The sequence below is a fragment of the Serinus canaria genome, chromosome 1 (genome assembly GCF_022539315.1).
Source record: "Serinus canaria isolate serCan28SL12 chromosome 1, serCan2020, whole genome shotgun sequence".
Lineage (NCBI taxonomy): Eukaryota > Metazoa > Chordata > Aves > Passeriformes > Fringillidae > Serinus > Serinus canaria.
The window spans coordinates 96,519,423-96,537,552 of NC_066313.1; the positions used below are offsets into that span (position 1 = coordinate 96,519,423).

Below are 18,130 nucleotides of genomic sequence, written 5' to 3' on the forward strand. Positions count from 1 at the left end.
TTAAAGGAGAGCAATTAAGCACATTGCTGATAATGAAATTCCTGTGGCTACATCTCATGCTGCCAAATAACCTAATAAGTGACATAGTATATAATTGACCTTTGCAAAAAAGGTGGTGGAAATTCTTTCATTCAATTTGTATGTCAATACACTGACTTGGAGAAAGCTGCTGACACTGCTGCTGGTATGGATATGACCTGTGGTTATTAAGGCACCCTTTTGCCATTTAACACTCCTATATCTATGAAACATTGGAGACCATTTCTGAACTGTCTGTAGCACACGTTTGAGAATCCATAGAGATGGATCAATTTGAACAATCCCTAAAAGGCTCCTAGTCTTTTCCACATCTGGCCCCTATCTTGCTGCAATCTGTTCCTGTTCTCAGGTTCATGTGTTTCCTGATTTCCTATTGTGCATTGAAAACCCACATTTCCCCTGCCACATGCTTTCATGTGTGTTCAACTTTTATTTAAGAATAGAGTCTCACTAGGTTCCAAGAGCAATTAAGATTCCTGGGGGAAAAACTAGGAAAAAAGTGAATCAAAAACCTATTTTTGATTCACTTTTTTGGTCCTTCAAAATAACAGGAAAAAGGATTACTATCTTTAAGTCTACAGGTATCACTCTAAGGAGCTCAACAATGACACTCCTGTTATTGACCAGCTAGAGGCAGAGGTTACTCTTCTTCATTATTCTTTGCTGGGTATCTAAGTGTCAATAAAAATTCATGTTGGCTCTCTCTCTGCCTCTTGTCTTACTCATTCATTTTTCGCTGATAGGGTAACCCTTAGACCCTATATATAACTTTGCTTTCTTATTAACGTGCCAATCCTGAGAGAGGTTAGTTTGACATAATAAAGTTTAAAAGCTTCTGTGATCATCATATTGCTGGTGATATTCTTAAAATTTAAATCAGTATGGAGTCAAATACTACTGTCACTCTTCAGAGAGTAACACTTAGGCTTTTGTCACCACACATTTCCTACTAGATGCCTTGGTGGATGGTGTAATCATGTATTAAGCACGGTCCAGTGTAACAAACTTGCCCTGATTTCTCAAAGTATCGTTCCCTAAATAAGACAGTAAAAATTTTAGAAATTAAATAGGGTAGCATCACATATCGGTAGGTAATGTTCCTTGGTGCTTAGAAGAAAAGAATAGCCCAGAATCTGTCTTTTAACCCTATGTGAGAAAGCTTTCAGACTTGCTTAAGAATATCTAAAAGAGGTTGATAAGTTTAGAAATTATTTCTGGAAGTATGTCACACTGATCTAATCTTTACTCACATCTACAGACTCCACCTACACATTGTTGTCTGTCTCCCTCAACACTTCTTCAACTCTTATATGGAGAAGCTATAAAGGGAGCTACAAAAGGATTTGTAAGCCAGTCTCCCAGGCTTGTCTCTCACCAGGTTTTTAAATGCTCTGTGAAGTGTTGGGGTGGAAGCAGTGGAGTGCCTGCTGGAGTGCAGAGCAAGCTGTCTCCTCCTGAATCCCCTGGATGGTCAGGGCCAGCAGCAGCTGCAGTCACAGGGTGTGTGGAAGGAAAACAGACCCTTGTCTGTCCCTCTCCTGTATCATCCCCTGAGTACTTCCCTTTACACAATCCAGCACAGAGTCAATGTGTTGGCATATACTCTTCATGCATTTTTTTTCAGCTCAACTTTCACAACTTGGTCATTAGACATCCTACACCAATCTATTTCTGCAGGTTTATAATTTTTTTATAATTTCTGTGAGTTTTTCTGATGACAGAAAAGTTTTACTTTTAGCCCTCAGCCACTGTTTGCCTTTGTTTTTTCTACTTCTTGCCTTAATTCTCTCTAATTCAAAGAAAGAAAATACCTTTGAAAACTGAAATATTTTCATATTGGGGCAATAAACAGAAACTGCATGCTTCCAGATCAAATGTAGGTGAGAAAGAACTGAACTGAGGTGGAATGCTCAAAAATACAAAAAAAAAATATTTCTTTGCAAAATTCTTTTTCCAAAATTCTCTGTAGTCACAGACAGATAAGTGCACAAATGTTTGTGACCATGTCTGCATTTATGTACATATTTTGAGGCAAAGGGTCCTGAAAAATCACTGCCTCAGGTGTAGCACCCCAGAGAAGGTGAGCTGCCCATTCAGGCAAGTCCCCAGGCCATGGATTCAAAAGAACAGAGTGAGTTTAAGTGGTGCATCCTTACATTGCATTGGTCCTCCTGCAATTTATGGCTAGACATGATATGTATTCATTTTTAGAGTACCTCTGGCTACTCCAAAAATGAATGCAAGTTGGAAGTGCTGTGTCCTAAAATATGCTTAGTGTCTAGAGTCTCTGTCTCCACAAGCATGGAGATTTTCATAGTGCAGCAGCAAATTGGAGTCTGCAAGCACATGGGAATTTATACTTTTTCATCCCCCTATTTTTGTCACTCCTCTCAGTTGATTTTCCACTCTGCTAAATTTTGCACACACAAGGAGATTGGTTTTCTAACACCACAGAGGTTATTATGTTGAACTGTAAGAATTTTCCATTTCATGAGGAAAACTTCAAAGCAGAAACTAAAAGCAGATGTTCAGGTTTGCTGAGCAGTCAGTCCTGTTGCCTTGAAAATCCCCATAGCCTCTCTGTTAAAAGTTTCTTGTTACTGATAGTCAAGAGGAAATTTGTTTGGAATTAAGCTTTCCTGTTAATTTTTATTGCTGAATTCTGAGTTTAGACCTAGGGAACCTTACATCCTTCATGACATCATCCTCCAGAGGATACTTAGTGGAGTATTAGTAAAGAGCTTATTTGCAAGTATTTGACAAGCAAGCCTATACGTTTTATCCAAAAGAAGGAAGAACAAATCCTCAAGTTTGGCTTTCATTTTATTGGCATCTGTTTACTCCAACAGCAATCTCAAAAACACCCAAATGCTACAGTGAGCACATCAAGAGTCTGACTCTCTCCTGACATACTAAATATCATGTAGCTGCACTTGCCATAAATGAAATGTGACAAATTCACAGTGATAGGACTGTATTTTCCAGAAGTGAATATAAATTCAGGGAACTTTCCTATTTTCCTACTAGACTGCAGCTCCATTTTATTTACTGGTGTTTTTTCTTCTGCTGTGTCTCCATGAAAAGAGGCACAGAGAAAATAGTACTACCCAAAGTTCCTAGTCCAGTCCATCTGTCTCAAAGTACTACTATAAAATTTTCATAAATACATAGTGAGGAGCAAAATAGGAATATATTCTTGCCCTGATAATGTAATCATTATACAGCAGAAGGAGGAAATAAAAATAGCTATCTTTCACCATCATTTTTAATCCTAAAGGACTGTAGGCACTGCAGCATCAATACAGACTGAGAATCAAAGATGGGAAGCACTATTCTGATACACTAATGAAAATAGTTTCTCTTTATGAAAGCTTTTTTATAGCACAGTGGAACTGCTCAGCTTTCATTGTTTTCTAGGTAGTTCACATTAGAGACTCAAACTCTCAGTCATTTATGACATGGTTGTGCACAACATTTGATAGCAGTATCCGAAAGTATAATTCCAGAATAATTAAATAACATCACTTTAACCAAAACTATAAGATACAGTATTTCACATCCAAGAGGAGTCATAAAATGGTAAATTCTCAGCACACATTACATTTATGTTCTAGTCCATCTTGGGATTGCAATATGGTAACAATTTGGCATTTTTGTATTCTTCTCTGAATTTTGCTGTTTACCTCTTACAGTTAAATAAGAGCTAAAAGAAATATGATGGAGGAGCTTGATGTATGTCTTCTCAAAATATCCTCCATTTCAATAGTTTTCAGCCTGCCATGGAAGGAAAAGTAGACCAGAGAAGTTCACAAAAGACAGCCAAGAGAAATGCTCATTACTATTATTAGGCTGCAGTTGTTGTGGAGGGGATCCCATCTCCATGGACAATTTTAGTCCAAAAATTGAAGAAGGATTTTTGGGTTTTTTGCTTGAGCTCCAGTGTAAAAATAATTTAAGTAAGGGGCTCTATGGCCTGTGTTACTCCTATGCTACACAGGAGTCCAAATAGATCATTACTGAGGGCTGCTTTGGTCTTTTCACTGTAACTCAGAGCTGTCAGTAGTACAGAGCTGAACATGTGCATGTGTGTTCGGTTCTGTGCAGAACTGAACTTACCTCTCGTAGGAGAGAATTTAATTCTGAGGCTCTCTGGACCTTGTAAAGGACACCACAGTCCCATTTGAAAACATTGTAGTTGCTGAATGATTCCTTAGATTAATATTTTCTATTTTCTTCTTGGTTCTAGTTATCCCTGAAAAGTCAGTGAAGGAAATCGCAAGAAGCCCTGGAAGATCTAAGGACACAATTAAGAAACTTCTTGCACAAAAAAGCAGTGTGAAAAAGCATAAAACAATCAAGAATGCAATCCCAGAAGCAGCTGTGACCCCACCTTCTAAGACCCACCTGCAGTTGCTGGACTATGAAGGTGGTATTGATCTTGGTGGGAGCTACAGTGAGGAAGAGAAAGAACTTGCAGCTGCTGCAGAACAGGAGGCTGAAGAGTCAGATGAAGAGGAGAAGGAAGATTTTGAAAATCAAATTGATGAGCGAAGCCTTAGAGGGGATGTCTTTTGTAAGTTTGTTTGTTTTTTAAAATGTCTGGTTTCAATGGAAATATGTCTAAACACTAAAAAATCATCACAAAACGTTACAGACAATTTATCAGAATTTACTTGTAGAAAATGGATCATAGAATCATAGGATGGTTAGGTTCTAGTTAATGCTTTTGAAAATACATTTGAAGACCTTTAAAAACACAGCAAGAAATTGTACAGCCTATTGGAACTAGATGATCTTTAAGGTCCTTTCAAACCCAAGTGATTCTATTATTATAATTGGTTTTTAGTACAGTTGTCTCAGTCAAATATTCTTCAAGGTAGTGACAAAAATAATTACAATGAAGAACACACACTATCAATATTTCATTCATTATGTTTTCTCTTTACAAAGTATAGAAAAATAATAAATACTATCCCATAGCAATTAAAATTATAATAATAAAATTTAAAAATTAAATAACATTCAGTTTATTGCTATTTAACCTGGAAAGAGAGATAAGTATATCTTTTTTAAAAGAAGGATAATTTTAAAGTCCTCTGGAAAAAATGATCTGTAATTGTAATTCTGTAAGACAGCCAAGAAAAAATGTAATTTTTCACTTAATACAGTGGAGAATACAAGCTTCCTTGCCAAAGGCATTCTCCTAAAATCATCTTCTTTTTTTGTTTTCAGTGGTAACTGGCCTGTTTCAGTTTAAATTAAGGATATAGACTAATATTGCTTCCTCAAATTATGCTAGCAAGCTGATAAACAGAACAAAATCAGGACTTTGCTCACCAATCTCCTCCCTTCCTGCAAATATTAACATTGAGTTCTAATGGCATGTTTAAGTTTGCTGAAAATGCCAAAATGGGGAGAATGACCCATTAATTGAAGGGCACACTGCTATTAAAGGGATCTGGCTGTGGAGGTAGACTGACAGGAACAATATGAAGTCCAACAAAAGCAGATGGAAAGGGAGAGAAAAGCCTCATGCAACATTATGGATTTGGGATGAGTGCTTAGGAAGGTGCTTTGCAGTAAAAGGCAAGTTTTGCACTTCCCATTACAAGACAAATGAGGACACACTGGATGGATGGATGGATGGATGGATGGATGGATGGATGGATGGATGGATGGATGGATGGATGGATGGATGGATGGATGGATGGATGGATGGATGGATGGATGGATGGAGTTCAGACATCACAACAGGTGTCTTTTTTGTCCTGCTAGGACAGGTCAGGAAGGATTGCCAGGAACATTGCCCTCTGGGTAGGGTCTCCCTGGGTTTTGGTTAGAAGGACAAAGGGCTCTGCTCTCTCTGCCTGGTGATGCAAGGAGAACTCGTCTCCTGTACCAGGCTGTGGGACCTGATGGAATTGTGAAGGGTGGATTATGCAGCCTTCCAGTTAAGTAGTCTGTGCTGCACTAGCTGGAATTCACTAATTTTCCAGACTTCTCTTTGAGTGAGGGCACACATGGAAAATTCTCTGTCCCTAGGAAAATCCAAATAATATATTGTTGTCATGATGATTGGTGAGATTCTTTTTCAAGGACCTTCCTAACCAGACCAAGAGATTTGAACACTATATACCTGGGCTAGGCAGAGAGGCAGAGTCTACTTGTTTCTACAATAATTACCACTACAGCTGACAGCAGTAAGAATGAATATTACTGCTTGAAAATATTAAAGCACTGTGGTTTACTTGTATTTTTGCCTATATTGACTTTGTTCCAGTCACATCTGGCCAGAATTTTCCCTTATAGATCTCAGAGATTAATATGCTGAATTTGTTAGAGAGATTTTATTTTGCTTGGGGATTCTGGCAGAAAGTTGGTGTGCTACTTCATGCAGAGATAGCAGCATGCCCAGGATGTAGTTTCACTAATTTTGTGAACTCTGTATTATCTGTGGCTTTCTTGTTTGACACCAGCTGTGATTCAAGAACTTAAAGCATCGTGCCATTTTCATTTCAGGATACATTGCTTTCCTTTTAAATTTCCATGTGCTGTTCTTGATCCTTGTTATCATAAAAATTCAGTAATGATTCAGGCACTTAATTGCTTTAACATTTGGCTTTAAAAACACTTTCAATTTTAATGATATTGAGTGATCCTTCAGAGAACATCATTAGCTCAATTTACAGCTCATAAATTTGTACATTTTTCCTTTCTTTGCTGATGTCTATTCAGCAGATTCCTTTACTACAGCATTAAATTCCTCCATATAATCCCCTCAAGTATTCACATAGCATCTGCCTTTTGTATTATTAATATTGGTATTGTTTGTCTTCCAGGAAGAGTAGTTAATTAGGAAAAAATAGAAAAGTCTCTTTAAATTGATGTATTATTTTATCATAGTAGTTATACTACATAATAAATACATAGAGAGCCATAGATAAACATTGTAGGAAAAAAGAGAAATATATGCACATGGAAATTATTAAAATAGGCCCAACTACCAAAATACTGGACCTTTGTGAGGATTGCTATTTACCAATTTTTTTTTTTTAAAACCCACTTACATGTTGTGGGCTTCACTTTGCTGTCTTTAGTTAAAGACAGCAAAGTGAAGCCCACAACATGTAAGAAATTTCAAAATTAAGGTCATCAATGAAAACTTAGATTTTTTTTCTTATCTTTTTGTATCTTATGATACGGTTTGAAATTACTTCAAATTACTGTTTTCCATGAGTTTCTTGCCTTGCCAGTGTGAAGGAAGGACCTGTCCTCTTGTGAAAGATGCAGTTTAATAAATAAGAGTATTTATTTATTGATAGACAAATTATTTATTGATATGAGTATTCATCATTAATTATTTATTCATTATTATCAAATAGTTTAATAGAAATGAGAGTAAACATATTACATGAGAAGTGCCCTTTCTGCATATGGGAGAAGACACAGAGAGCTGGGCCAAAGTACTTGGTTATATAAGCAAGGATTGCAGAGATGCTACACTCAAGCTCCACTGAAATAATTAAGCACAACCTTCATTCTGACAGTTTCTATGATTTTATTGCTTTTTGGCTGTCATTGGTAATTCAGAATGATATTGCAACTGCAACTAAATTCTATATTCTGTACTTCATTAGTTTATGAAATTCACATCATGCTTAGAGCTCCTGTAGCATCGTGTAGCCAGCCATTTTACTGTACAGAGACACTTCCTCTGATAGCATCAAGAATGATAAAGAGGGATTAGTACTTGGCAATACTAAAAGTGGACTGTTTCCCTTATGGCTTCACAGCTCTTGATGCTGAACAAGAGAATTTCCTCCGTTAATCATGATGTTTGCTCTCATTCTTTTCTGGTAATTACACCACTCTGTGAGCTATTAATGCTCAGACCACAGCTTAGATCATAGCTATACATGTCAGATTTCTGGCAAATGTAATTCTTTCAGAGCAGGATGCAGTAGCAGAGAAATGGGATATTCCTGTGATTCCAGCCTAATGGTACACCATATATATAGGAAGCTCTTCTTAAATTTACTACATTTTTATTCTGCTTGATTTTTTTTACAGTGCCCACTCTGTTTTTCCGGGTTTTGTTGTTTTTAATGGGTTTGATGAAATCAGTGGTTAAGAACATGTGGCACCATGATCTGAAGGGGTTTGGATGGAGAGATTACATATCAGCTGTTGCTGCATGTAAGTCGATGGGAGGGCATCCACAGTACAGAAAGAAAGAGGGACTCTGTGCCTAGAGTGGGACATATGTGTGCTTTTGTTGGTGAGAGCGTAGAGAGGACATCTGCCTTTCTACAAGACCACTTGATAGCAGAAGAGCTAAAAAGACAATTTATGACTTCTGCCTATTACTTATGAGGGAGTAAACTTTGGATCCTGGCTGTGCATGAGGATGATCTGATTAAAATATAGGCACTTTTCAAGCAGTAACGTTTATTTGAAACCTTTCTGTAAGCTGAAGCTTGCAGTTTCTCATAATATGCTGCTGATACCTTTCAGTGAGTGCAAAACCTGATTGTAATGCCTGACTGAAAACAAAAATAGATTTGGAAAGAAAACTGGACTCTTTTTCTGCCCATAACAGTTCTTCACTTCATAGCACATGGCTACACCTGCACGTATCTCTCTCAAGTGAATTCAAGTGTAATTCAATAGCTTAACAAATAAATCATTCTGGCAGCTGTTGTCTTCTGTTAAATCACTCCACTCTTTCCAGAACTGATCATATTTTAATAGCTGTCTTCATTTTGGCAAAGGTTTTCACAGCCTGAGCCTCTCCAAGTACAAGGCCAAGTTTATGGCTTGAAAGTAAACTTAACACCAATCTGGATGTGCCTATTCCAAAATGTGTATATGTAAACAAAAATTAATTTGGAGAAAGATGTATATTAACACTTGCCTTAAGTATGAATATTATCCAGGTGACCTAAGCAATGGACTGGGTTAGGGGGAAGCTGCAAGGACAACAAGAGACAACACGCTCCTGGAAATTCATCAGAAAGCTCATAAGATTGCATGAATCTTCTCCAATTTGTTAGTGTGTTTTTTCACTGGTGTACACAGAGCAATTTTTCACAGTTTTGAAAAAGAAGAAAGGTTAAGTGGATGGCATAGCCTTTATGGTGCCTGGAGGCTCTGGATTGCAGTTGCTTCTGAGTATATTTTTAAAACTGAGTATGTGTGAGCCTGTTGGAGTATTTAAATGGAAGCCCTAGCTCAGTCAAACTCATGGGAAAAAAACCTCCCCTCTGAACAAATGTGCATCCATGTGAAAATAATGACTTTTAAAATATTTGGCATATGCATATATGATGCAATGCTGAGTAGGGAAATTAATTTTCATAGCTTTTCTTAGCACAGCTGCCCACAGGATGGGGCTGGAAAGTGAAATTCAGTTGTTTCAGGCTTTCCCCTAATACATTCTGTAAGCAGTAATCCAAAGGCTTCTCCCTCACTCCTCTAAAATGGCATTTTAATCTCTCCTGTTTTCACAGGTGGCCATGAATATATTGCAGGTATCACCTGCTTATATGTTTGCAAATGATAGAATACCAGTGAAAACAGATCCTTCCCTTACCTCATGTGTGATTAGTTACTTACACAGGATATGCATAAAGAAGTTGAGACTTATGATTGTTTTTTTAGTGAGTTGCATTTATCTAGTAATCACTTAAAATAAAACCAACTTAATCATAGAATTTTAAAAGACTTATAGTAATCTAAAGATTACTTAGCATAAACAAGAATATGGAATCTTCTGTCTCACCAGACAGTAGAGGATTTCCCTTGGTCTCTGAGACTGAGAAATAATGCTTCTTGAGTAACCACCTCTTTCAGACCAGTGTCTTAGAGAACGTCCCTAACATTCATTGGTGCTGCTTTTCTGACTCTTCCAGTCAGCCCCAGCTATCACTGCCCTCACTGCAGATCTGTGGGCCTTTGATGCCCTAACTTTTACAAAGTCTCTGACATTATCCATTTTTTGAGGCTGCTGTTGGCAAACTGCTGCCAAGTCAATGTCTCTGTCTCTGCTGTCGGGTAGAGTTCAGTTTCATTTGATCATTATAGCAAGAAAGCAGATCAGGCCTCTGAAGAAAGATCACCATTTTATGACCTTGTAAATCTGTAATTCAATGGAGCTGTAGCTCCAGTGCTTATGAGTTAGAAGGCTCAGTGCTGTAGAAAATAGCAATTTAAGCAAATTTTTAAAATTCAGAGTATCTAATTGCTGTTAGGAGTATAGGTTTGGTGGTGGAGTGGAAAATACATATATTGACTCATTTAAATAAATTATGTCAGCTGGTATAAAGGAATAAAGTTCCATTTTCTGTTTCTGTGATGACTCAGTACTTGACAAGTTGTTTTCCCTAGCTCCCAAGGTAAAAGAAGCAGCTGCCTTTGGCCCTCACCTGGTACAGAGGAAAATTCCAGTGTCGAGACCAGAGCAAGAAGGTGGCTTACTTTTATCGTACAGTATTTATTTTCCTGTGTATTGTATCTTTTTGTGACAACCTGTGTTAGCCAAGTCAGAACTAGTTTAAAAGCCTTTAACATAAACCAAAGATTTTGTGAACACATTAGAGACAGTATCTGGCCAAACTATGCTACCAGTTCCAACGTGTCCTTTTCCAAGCATATTTTACTGCTTAAAACCCATGCACAGAAAGTTTCCCCATATTAGAACTTGACTTGCAATTGAATTTCACTTGAATAATTTCACAGTCATGAAAAAATATAGTAGCTTCTATTGTCTATAAAATGAAAACATGTTGCATAGCACACAATAATCTTAAACAAAATAGATGTGCTGGTTGACATTTTTTTCCAATTTAGAAAGCAGTAGTCTCAGAAACATTGGGTTTAGACAACAAAGCTCTCTAAATGCCATATACAGCATGTCTCTGTCTCATGATAAAATACATTAAAATAACAAGAATAATGCTTCTTTCTGAGGAAAGTAAGAGTCTGTCTGAATGTATTACTCTTAATCTGATCTGTCATGCTTGCATTGCACAGTGTCCCTTTGTGTGTGTGATGCTTTTCATCTGCACAGTCATGAAGGCAGTGGTGTGCTCTGGCTGACACACTTTTCAGGATGCGCTAAAGGTCAGCTGATCTGGGCTATTCCCAGCTCCATGTAGTTGGATTATCAGGTGCTGATGTCAGGGATTCTTCTCATGAAAGGCAAATTTCTCTCAAAGGATAGAACTGGAACTTGAGCAGATTGCATCTACAGCAGTGTAACAAATGGAGAATGGAGAGCTCTAAAGCTGGCAGATCTCAAACAATTCCTGATGCTAGAGTTCACTAACAAACACTAACACTAACACTAACAGCTCCACCTATACTTGGGGATTTGCAGGCCATTGATAAACAGAAGTCACAGCATATAAACTCATGTGCAGATATGAGTAAAAAGACACTGAGCTAAAGAAATAATTACTACATAATATTTTGAATTTTTGCTGTTGCATCTCGGTCAACACTATCTGAATTCAGATTATAATTTTAGAATGATTTGTACATTAATAACTGTATGAATAAAGAGCAAAATGATTTAACAGTACTTAGGATATGCTCCTAAGTGCTCCTATTACCTCTGCCAATTTTTTTTTCAGTTGATTGCAGCTTCAGTCGAGGGGTTTGTGACTGGAAACAAGATGCTGATGATGACTTTGACTGGAATCCTGCTGATCGAGAAAGAGGTATTCAGATATCTGCCATCTAGATAGGCTTTGATTTGATGGCTTGCCCCCTCCAATAAAAAGAGGGGGAGGGGAAACAGAATCCAGAATTTTTCTTTTTTATCAGTGGGTTATCTTTATAACAGAAGAAAAGAGGCAGATGATGCTAGGAATGGATATTGTTTCTTTGAAATATCCAATAGAAAACAGTAATCAGCAATATATTTCAACACAAATAAATCAAAATGTAAGAAAAATTATTAGAACATAACTGTTCAGAATTGCAAACTACAAGGCAATGGAAACCTTAATAACTAATTGTTGTGTCTCTCCAAGATTGGTAGGACATTCAATCACACATCTGTCATTTAGATGGATGTGGCAATGTAGTCACCCACATGGCTTAAATATCACTGGGATAACTGCTCAGAAATCTCAAACTCTGCAAGACAAACTCAGAATAAGCCAAGGGCAAGGGGCCTATTGAAGAACAACCAATACATGAACAGGTACCAGTGGGAGCCTGCTGAAACCTGAGAAACAGCTCCATGAGATCAATGTGGGACTGCTGAGTGGGTGCACATAAAAAGGTGCGGCTGGACGAGTTTGTTTGAAAGCATCTCTCTTTCCCTGTGACACAGAAATGTTGCAGAAGTTGTTGCAGTAGTGACCAGTGGATCCTACAGATCCTGCAGGCTGCTTACACCAGTTCCCACACACACATCCTCCTCTCTGAGAGTCTTTCCATGTTAGTCTCTCTTTACTAATCCTTCCTCTCCTGCTCCACATAATTCCCTAAATCCCTTCTCTGTGCTGTCACTTCCAGGAAAACCTTACCCTGGCCTTATCCTGTCTCTCTGAAACTTACATATGCTGATTGTGACTTCATTTATGGCCCCAGATGTTTTATTCCTTTAAGACTTTGTGTGTGTCTGTCACTTCATTGGTCTTCCATGGCTTGGGAAATAAGCTGTCAGTTCCCTTGTGAATTTGTCATTAATGCAGAGGACAGTGGAAAGAATTTTGAGCTAGCTCAAGTACTGAAATAATCTGACCACAGAGGCACAGCAGCATGTTTTAAACTTGCATTTGAAAAACAGATGGTTTTGCCTTCAAAAGATAATTCAAGGAAGAATGACTGTAATTGCCAGTGAAATATGAACTCATCTCCTCTGTAAACTGATCTGACTTCCAACCCTACAAGTTTATTCCTTGCTAAGTACACTTCCTGCTGCTTTTCTCCAGTGTAATTTTAAATAATTCAAATAAACTACTTTCAGCTTCCCCTTATTTTCTTAGCAAACGTATTCAAATTGCTAATAAATAACTCAACTGCATTAAAGATAATTTTTTAAAAATTATTTTCTTTTTCCAAGGTGATGGCTACTACATGGCAGTTCCAGCTTTTGTGGGGCACAAGAACGATATGGGGCGTTTAAAACTTCTCCTCACTGACCTCAAACCAAAGAGCAGCTACTGCCTGATTTTCAGTTATCGACTTGCTGGTGAGAAAGTGGGAAAGCTTCGAGTGTTCCTGGCAAACAAAAAAACTGCTCCTGCCTGGGAAGAGAACAAAGGAAAAGATGAAAAGTGGAGAACTGGAAAAATAGAGATATTTCAAGGGGCTGAAACAACCAACAGTGTAAGTATAACACAGTTTATTAGCCAATGACCATAACCAACATGCTGGTTTGATTTCCTAATTCTCGAGTGTTCCACTAACTGTTTTAAAGGCATCAGCAACCAAAAGGCTTATCTGATATGGGAAACAGGAGCCCACATTTTAGGGGACATAAAAGTTATCACCTGATTGTAATTTCAGAACTGAATCGCCCCAGTTGGTTAGAATACTGATTCCAGTAATTCTGTCATTTTGTAAAACCACTGCATCACATCATAAATTAACACAAGTAATCAAAATCTGCCCTTAATATCTCACACAACAGAAGCCTACATACATGCCTAGAAAAATTAAAATTTTTCATTTCATAGGAGAGGTTGCTCTCAAACCACACTAAACCAGGCTATTCTAGCAAAAGGAGACATCATGGATAATCAAAGGGGGGCCATCACCATAGGAGCAGGGCGTACCGACAAGGAACACTGTGCACTGATGTATGCCAGAAACTGCCTCAATCAGGACTTCAGCCAGTTTCTCCTCAAAATCCTGGGGCCTGCTTTCCATTTGTGTGATGGAAGATTTTCAGTGCTGTGTAAAGGCTTCTACTGTGTAATTGAATATAGTGAACGTAAAGGAAATGCAAGCCCTTTTCAAGGTCGTTTGCACAGCTGGAATGATGTAGAAAAGCCCTTAAATAAATGGGAATCAGAATATAAAGTAAAAAGCCCAGACATCCTATTCATAAAAACAATCCTCCTCTTTATATATAGTATACATACTATACTCAATACATACAAGAGTGTGTAAATATATATAGAAGAGGCACACATAACCTGAGGATCCAAATAATCAAAAATGAGCAGTTGTAATATCTTGAATAAATGACATGCATGAACATCACATGCTGTGATAAAACTACATTATTATAAGAGGATTTAACTCAATTTGCATTTTTTACAATAAAAGTTAATAATCTTATTAAAGTAATCCATCTGGTATTGTAAATCTGTGTAGAGGATTTTAATCTAGTTCAAATAATGCACAAAAGCTTTAAAAATGGCAAAGATTCAAGTAATTAAGTCCTGTGTTGTAATAAAATATTCTTTATTTATAGCATTATAACTAATTAAGAGCTAATAAATGGTTGAATAAACTACATTTTCACCCTTAATACATATATTTTCTTATGACAGGTCACTTTTGAATCAGAACGTGGGAAGGGTAAAACTGGAGAAATTGGAGTGGACAATGTTATACTAATTTCTGGTCCATGCCCAGAAGATACCTGATAATGGACATTTAAGTATACAAGATTTAATCCTATTTTTCACACTTTATTAGTAGTGTATTTTTTGTATTCTTTTTTAATTAAAAAAACAAAAACAAAAACAAAATAAACCTATAAAATTGTGCCTTGAATCTAATGCAATAATGCAAACAGAAAAACTGATGTGCAAGATGCAGATTATACTTTTTTGTGAGTTCTTCTAATTTTAGTACATACCTTGAGTGTAATACTACTGTATTTTGTAATTCAAGGTCAGGGTTTCTGAAGTATTATTTGTCAAGCCATTTTACAATTCCACATGCTTTCATTTCTTAAAAATCTTCTTGAGGCTATTCATTAGTCTTCTGTTTAATTTCTTCTATTCCATAAGAACATAAAGCCGTGTTTAAGAAAATGTTACTATTTCTGGTGACATAATAAACTTCTTAGTGGCTATGTTCTTCCAAAAATCAGTATGCATCACCCTGTGTGCAGTAAGGCAATCAGACACAGAGCGAAGATGTTTGTTTACTTAAATACTTGTGCAAAGATGAGTGCTAGGTAAATCCGCAAAGTCAGGACACCAAGCAGAAATGATGACCACTATTTATATGTTGTTAATCTTGATATATTCCACTTATCTAGTATATATTCAGTGCTTAATACTCCACTATTGCTGACTTGTGCTGAGCTGGCTTCTTATCTTGGGCAGCCTGGTGGCCCTAAGTGTTTACTATTATTGCTGAGCTGTGCTGAGCTGGCTTTGTTTTCTTCTTATCTTGGACGTCCTGCAGTAGCACACCCTTCCTCCCAAATTTTGTTACCCCTCTGGGTCTGTGATCTTTGAAGCATGTCAGACCCTAAATTTTAATAAAGTAATTCTATTGAAAAATAATTTATCTTAGGCATGAGGTAAATATTCAATCTATTGAACAAGTAGGAAGAAAGTGAAGACCTTCATTTCCTTTCTGATGGAGCTAAGAGAGTTTTAAGTGGATTCATGTCTTTGAGGAATATTTTCATTACCAATAAAGTATGTAAAATACCTTGATTGTCATCAATGCTTTTGAGTCACACCAATCAGTGATAAGAAATGATCCCTTTCTAGTTTTAGAAGCATTTAATGTTCACCATTAACAGATGATGTTACCAACTGGCACGGAAATACAAGAGCAAAAAGAATGACCCATTATTAATGTTTAAGAAGCTTCACATTATGTACTGAACAAAAGGCTCCTGCTGGATTGCAGGCCTACTTTACCCCATTAGAGGTGAGAAAGAATGATTTTCATTGTCCAGGAGACAGTATGACCTAGTGGCCACAAACTAAGTCTCCTCTTACACATCTGAAAAAAATAATCTTTGTTGTGAGTTCCTTCATGACCCTTTAAACATCAACAAAAAGAGTGGGGATTATCCACTATCCCCAGGAGCAGGAAGGTGAGCAGAACTTTCTCCCACAGAGCAGGAGCTGCCACCCACTGCCATGCTTGCCCATGCTCACAAGTGCAAGTCAATGTACACATACACATTTGAGGGACCAGAATCCAGGTTACATGTTTTCTGGAAGGACGTCAAATAAAAATGCTGTGAAAGATAAGAACATTATTTTTGTCTTGTGGTCTCTGTTGAATGTACCTAATGGTCTGGATTCTAAGAGAACAGAGAAGCCCATGGAAAAGCCCTGGTTCAGTTAAATACATGTGCACATATTTTCCTCTTAATTACTTCTGTGTATCCCCTTCCAGGCTGGCTGCTCACTGTTCATTATTAGTGACCCTCTTATTTTAGTTTTTGTATGAAGAGGGGTACATCCAAAATGACTGAATAGAATTTTGTCCTCTAACACTGAAGAATTTTGAAGAATTCAGCCTTTATGAAAAACACTCCACCAGTTCAAATGCCTTGAATTACACACATGAAGCAAGGAATGCTTGAGAGATTTCTTGTTGAAATACAGTATTTTAGTGCTGTGCACACAGGTGATGAAAGGGTAGGCAGAACTGAAATATCTGGAAAGTTTACAATGGCTATGCAACAAGGAAATGCAGCTTTTTTTGTGAGAATTGGTTTGTGTTACAAAACAGATGCTCTGGGAAGTGTACACGGACTTCAGCTTTGACATGGGAATCTGTTTCCTTGTATCTTTGGAGTTCCTGTGGAAATTGCAGAAAATGGACTTGGGTAAGCAAACTCTCTTTATTTTAAGAGCAAAGACTCTGGTAGCTTCAAAATGAGGGCAAAGTTCCTTCAATATCAAATTGAATGCTGACTGTGATTATGTCAGGATGCCTGAATATCCTGGTCACACTGAGGCAGAAAAGTGAAACAAGCATTTTTCTGGATTCATTCTTCTTTGTCTGACTGAAGTTGAACTATTCTTATTGAAGATCAAAAAATGAAAGTTCAATTTTACTGAAGTAAAATTCTGTGTCTAGCTTCAAACAGTAATAACTTATGTAGCACCTCTAAAGACTAAGAAGCCTAAGAATCATTACAGTCTTGAGTGCTGCAGTGTTTGAAGTGCAAATGATGTATATATGTGGAGCAAACTGAGTCCACCTAAAAAGTGCATCTGGGCATTTCTTGCATGGGCAGTTACTGGGCATAGAAAGATAAATATTGCCTGTGGAAGGCAGAATATCTAGAGGGTATTTGCTCAATACACAAACAACAGAGAGTAAAGACAATGAATATGGAGCTAATATTTATTTGTTGTTGGTTGAATCATAGCCCACCATGAATTATCACTGGGATCAATACTTCAGTAGTAGAATTCCATCCCAAAGTCAAGTAAAAAAGATTTTATATTTCATGGAATGAGTAAGAAATTATTTGCACAGATCAGTACCAACTAATTGCAATAGCTGCCATAAGGCTTTCTGTAGTAGATGGAGAAATGGTTTCCATTTGTTTGCAATGAATTATCATTCACAAGATAGCTTGTATCATAGCATAATTCTAGCATAATAAGATCTGAATAGAAAAACTAAAACCTTTTTTTGTTGTGAATAAATTCAAAGATAGCTTCTGCAGAGCAACAAAATAAATCCATTCTGAACAGACAGTCATATAAACCACATCAGTGCATCAGCAAATTAACTGGTACTGTTTGCAATATTCATCCTGAAGATGGAACTGCTAAGGGCAAAACCTACATATTTCTCCTTCAGATGAAAACAATAAAAGGACATATTATGTCAATAGTCATTAATGCCTCAAAATGTTCCTGACAGTTTTCCATTACTGTGAAATCCATTATCTGCTTGATTATTTTAGACAGCAAGGAAACTGCACTGGGAGTATTTCAGCAAGTTAAAGTTATGCTGTAATCAAGTGGCTTGAACTTTGATAACATCATTTGTAACTCTCAAGTCTGATAATACACTTTAGAGACTGCCCTGCCTGCAAGTTAATGAAAAAAAGAGAGCTTCTAGCTAATTGCCCAAATCTATACTGCATCCTTCAAAAGCTACTCAACAGATGTGATCACTTAATCTTAAA

At 37.1% G+C, this 18,130-nt stretch overlaps 1 protein-coding gene across 1 annotated transcript in view; it reads left to right on the forward strand.

Annotated features, from left to right (window-relative positions):
* The window catches only part of EGFL6 (EGF like domain multiple 6), a 31,108-nt gene extending 15,436 nt beyond the window's left edge, over nt 1-15,672 (forward strand). The window contains exons 8-12 of the mRNA XM_030235205.2: nt 4,286-4,612; nt 10,426-10,506; nt 11,673-11,759; nt 13,115-13,380; nt 14,553-15,672. Coding sequence (XP_030091065.1) covers nt 4,286-4,612; nt 10,426-10,506; nt 11,673-11,759; nt 13,115-13,380; nt 14,553-14,648 — 857 coding nt within the window. The 3' untranslated portion in view covers nt 14,649-15,672. The remainder of the gene's footprint in view (nt 1-4,285; nt 4,613-10,425; nt 10,507-11,672; nt 11,760-13,114; nt 13,381-14,552) is intronic.
* The last annotated feature ends 2,458 nt before the right edge of the window (nt 15,673-18,130 follow it).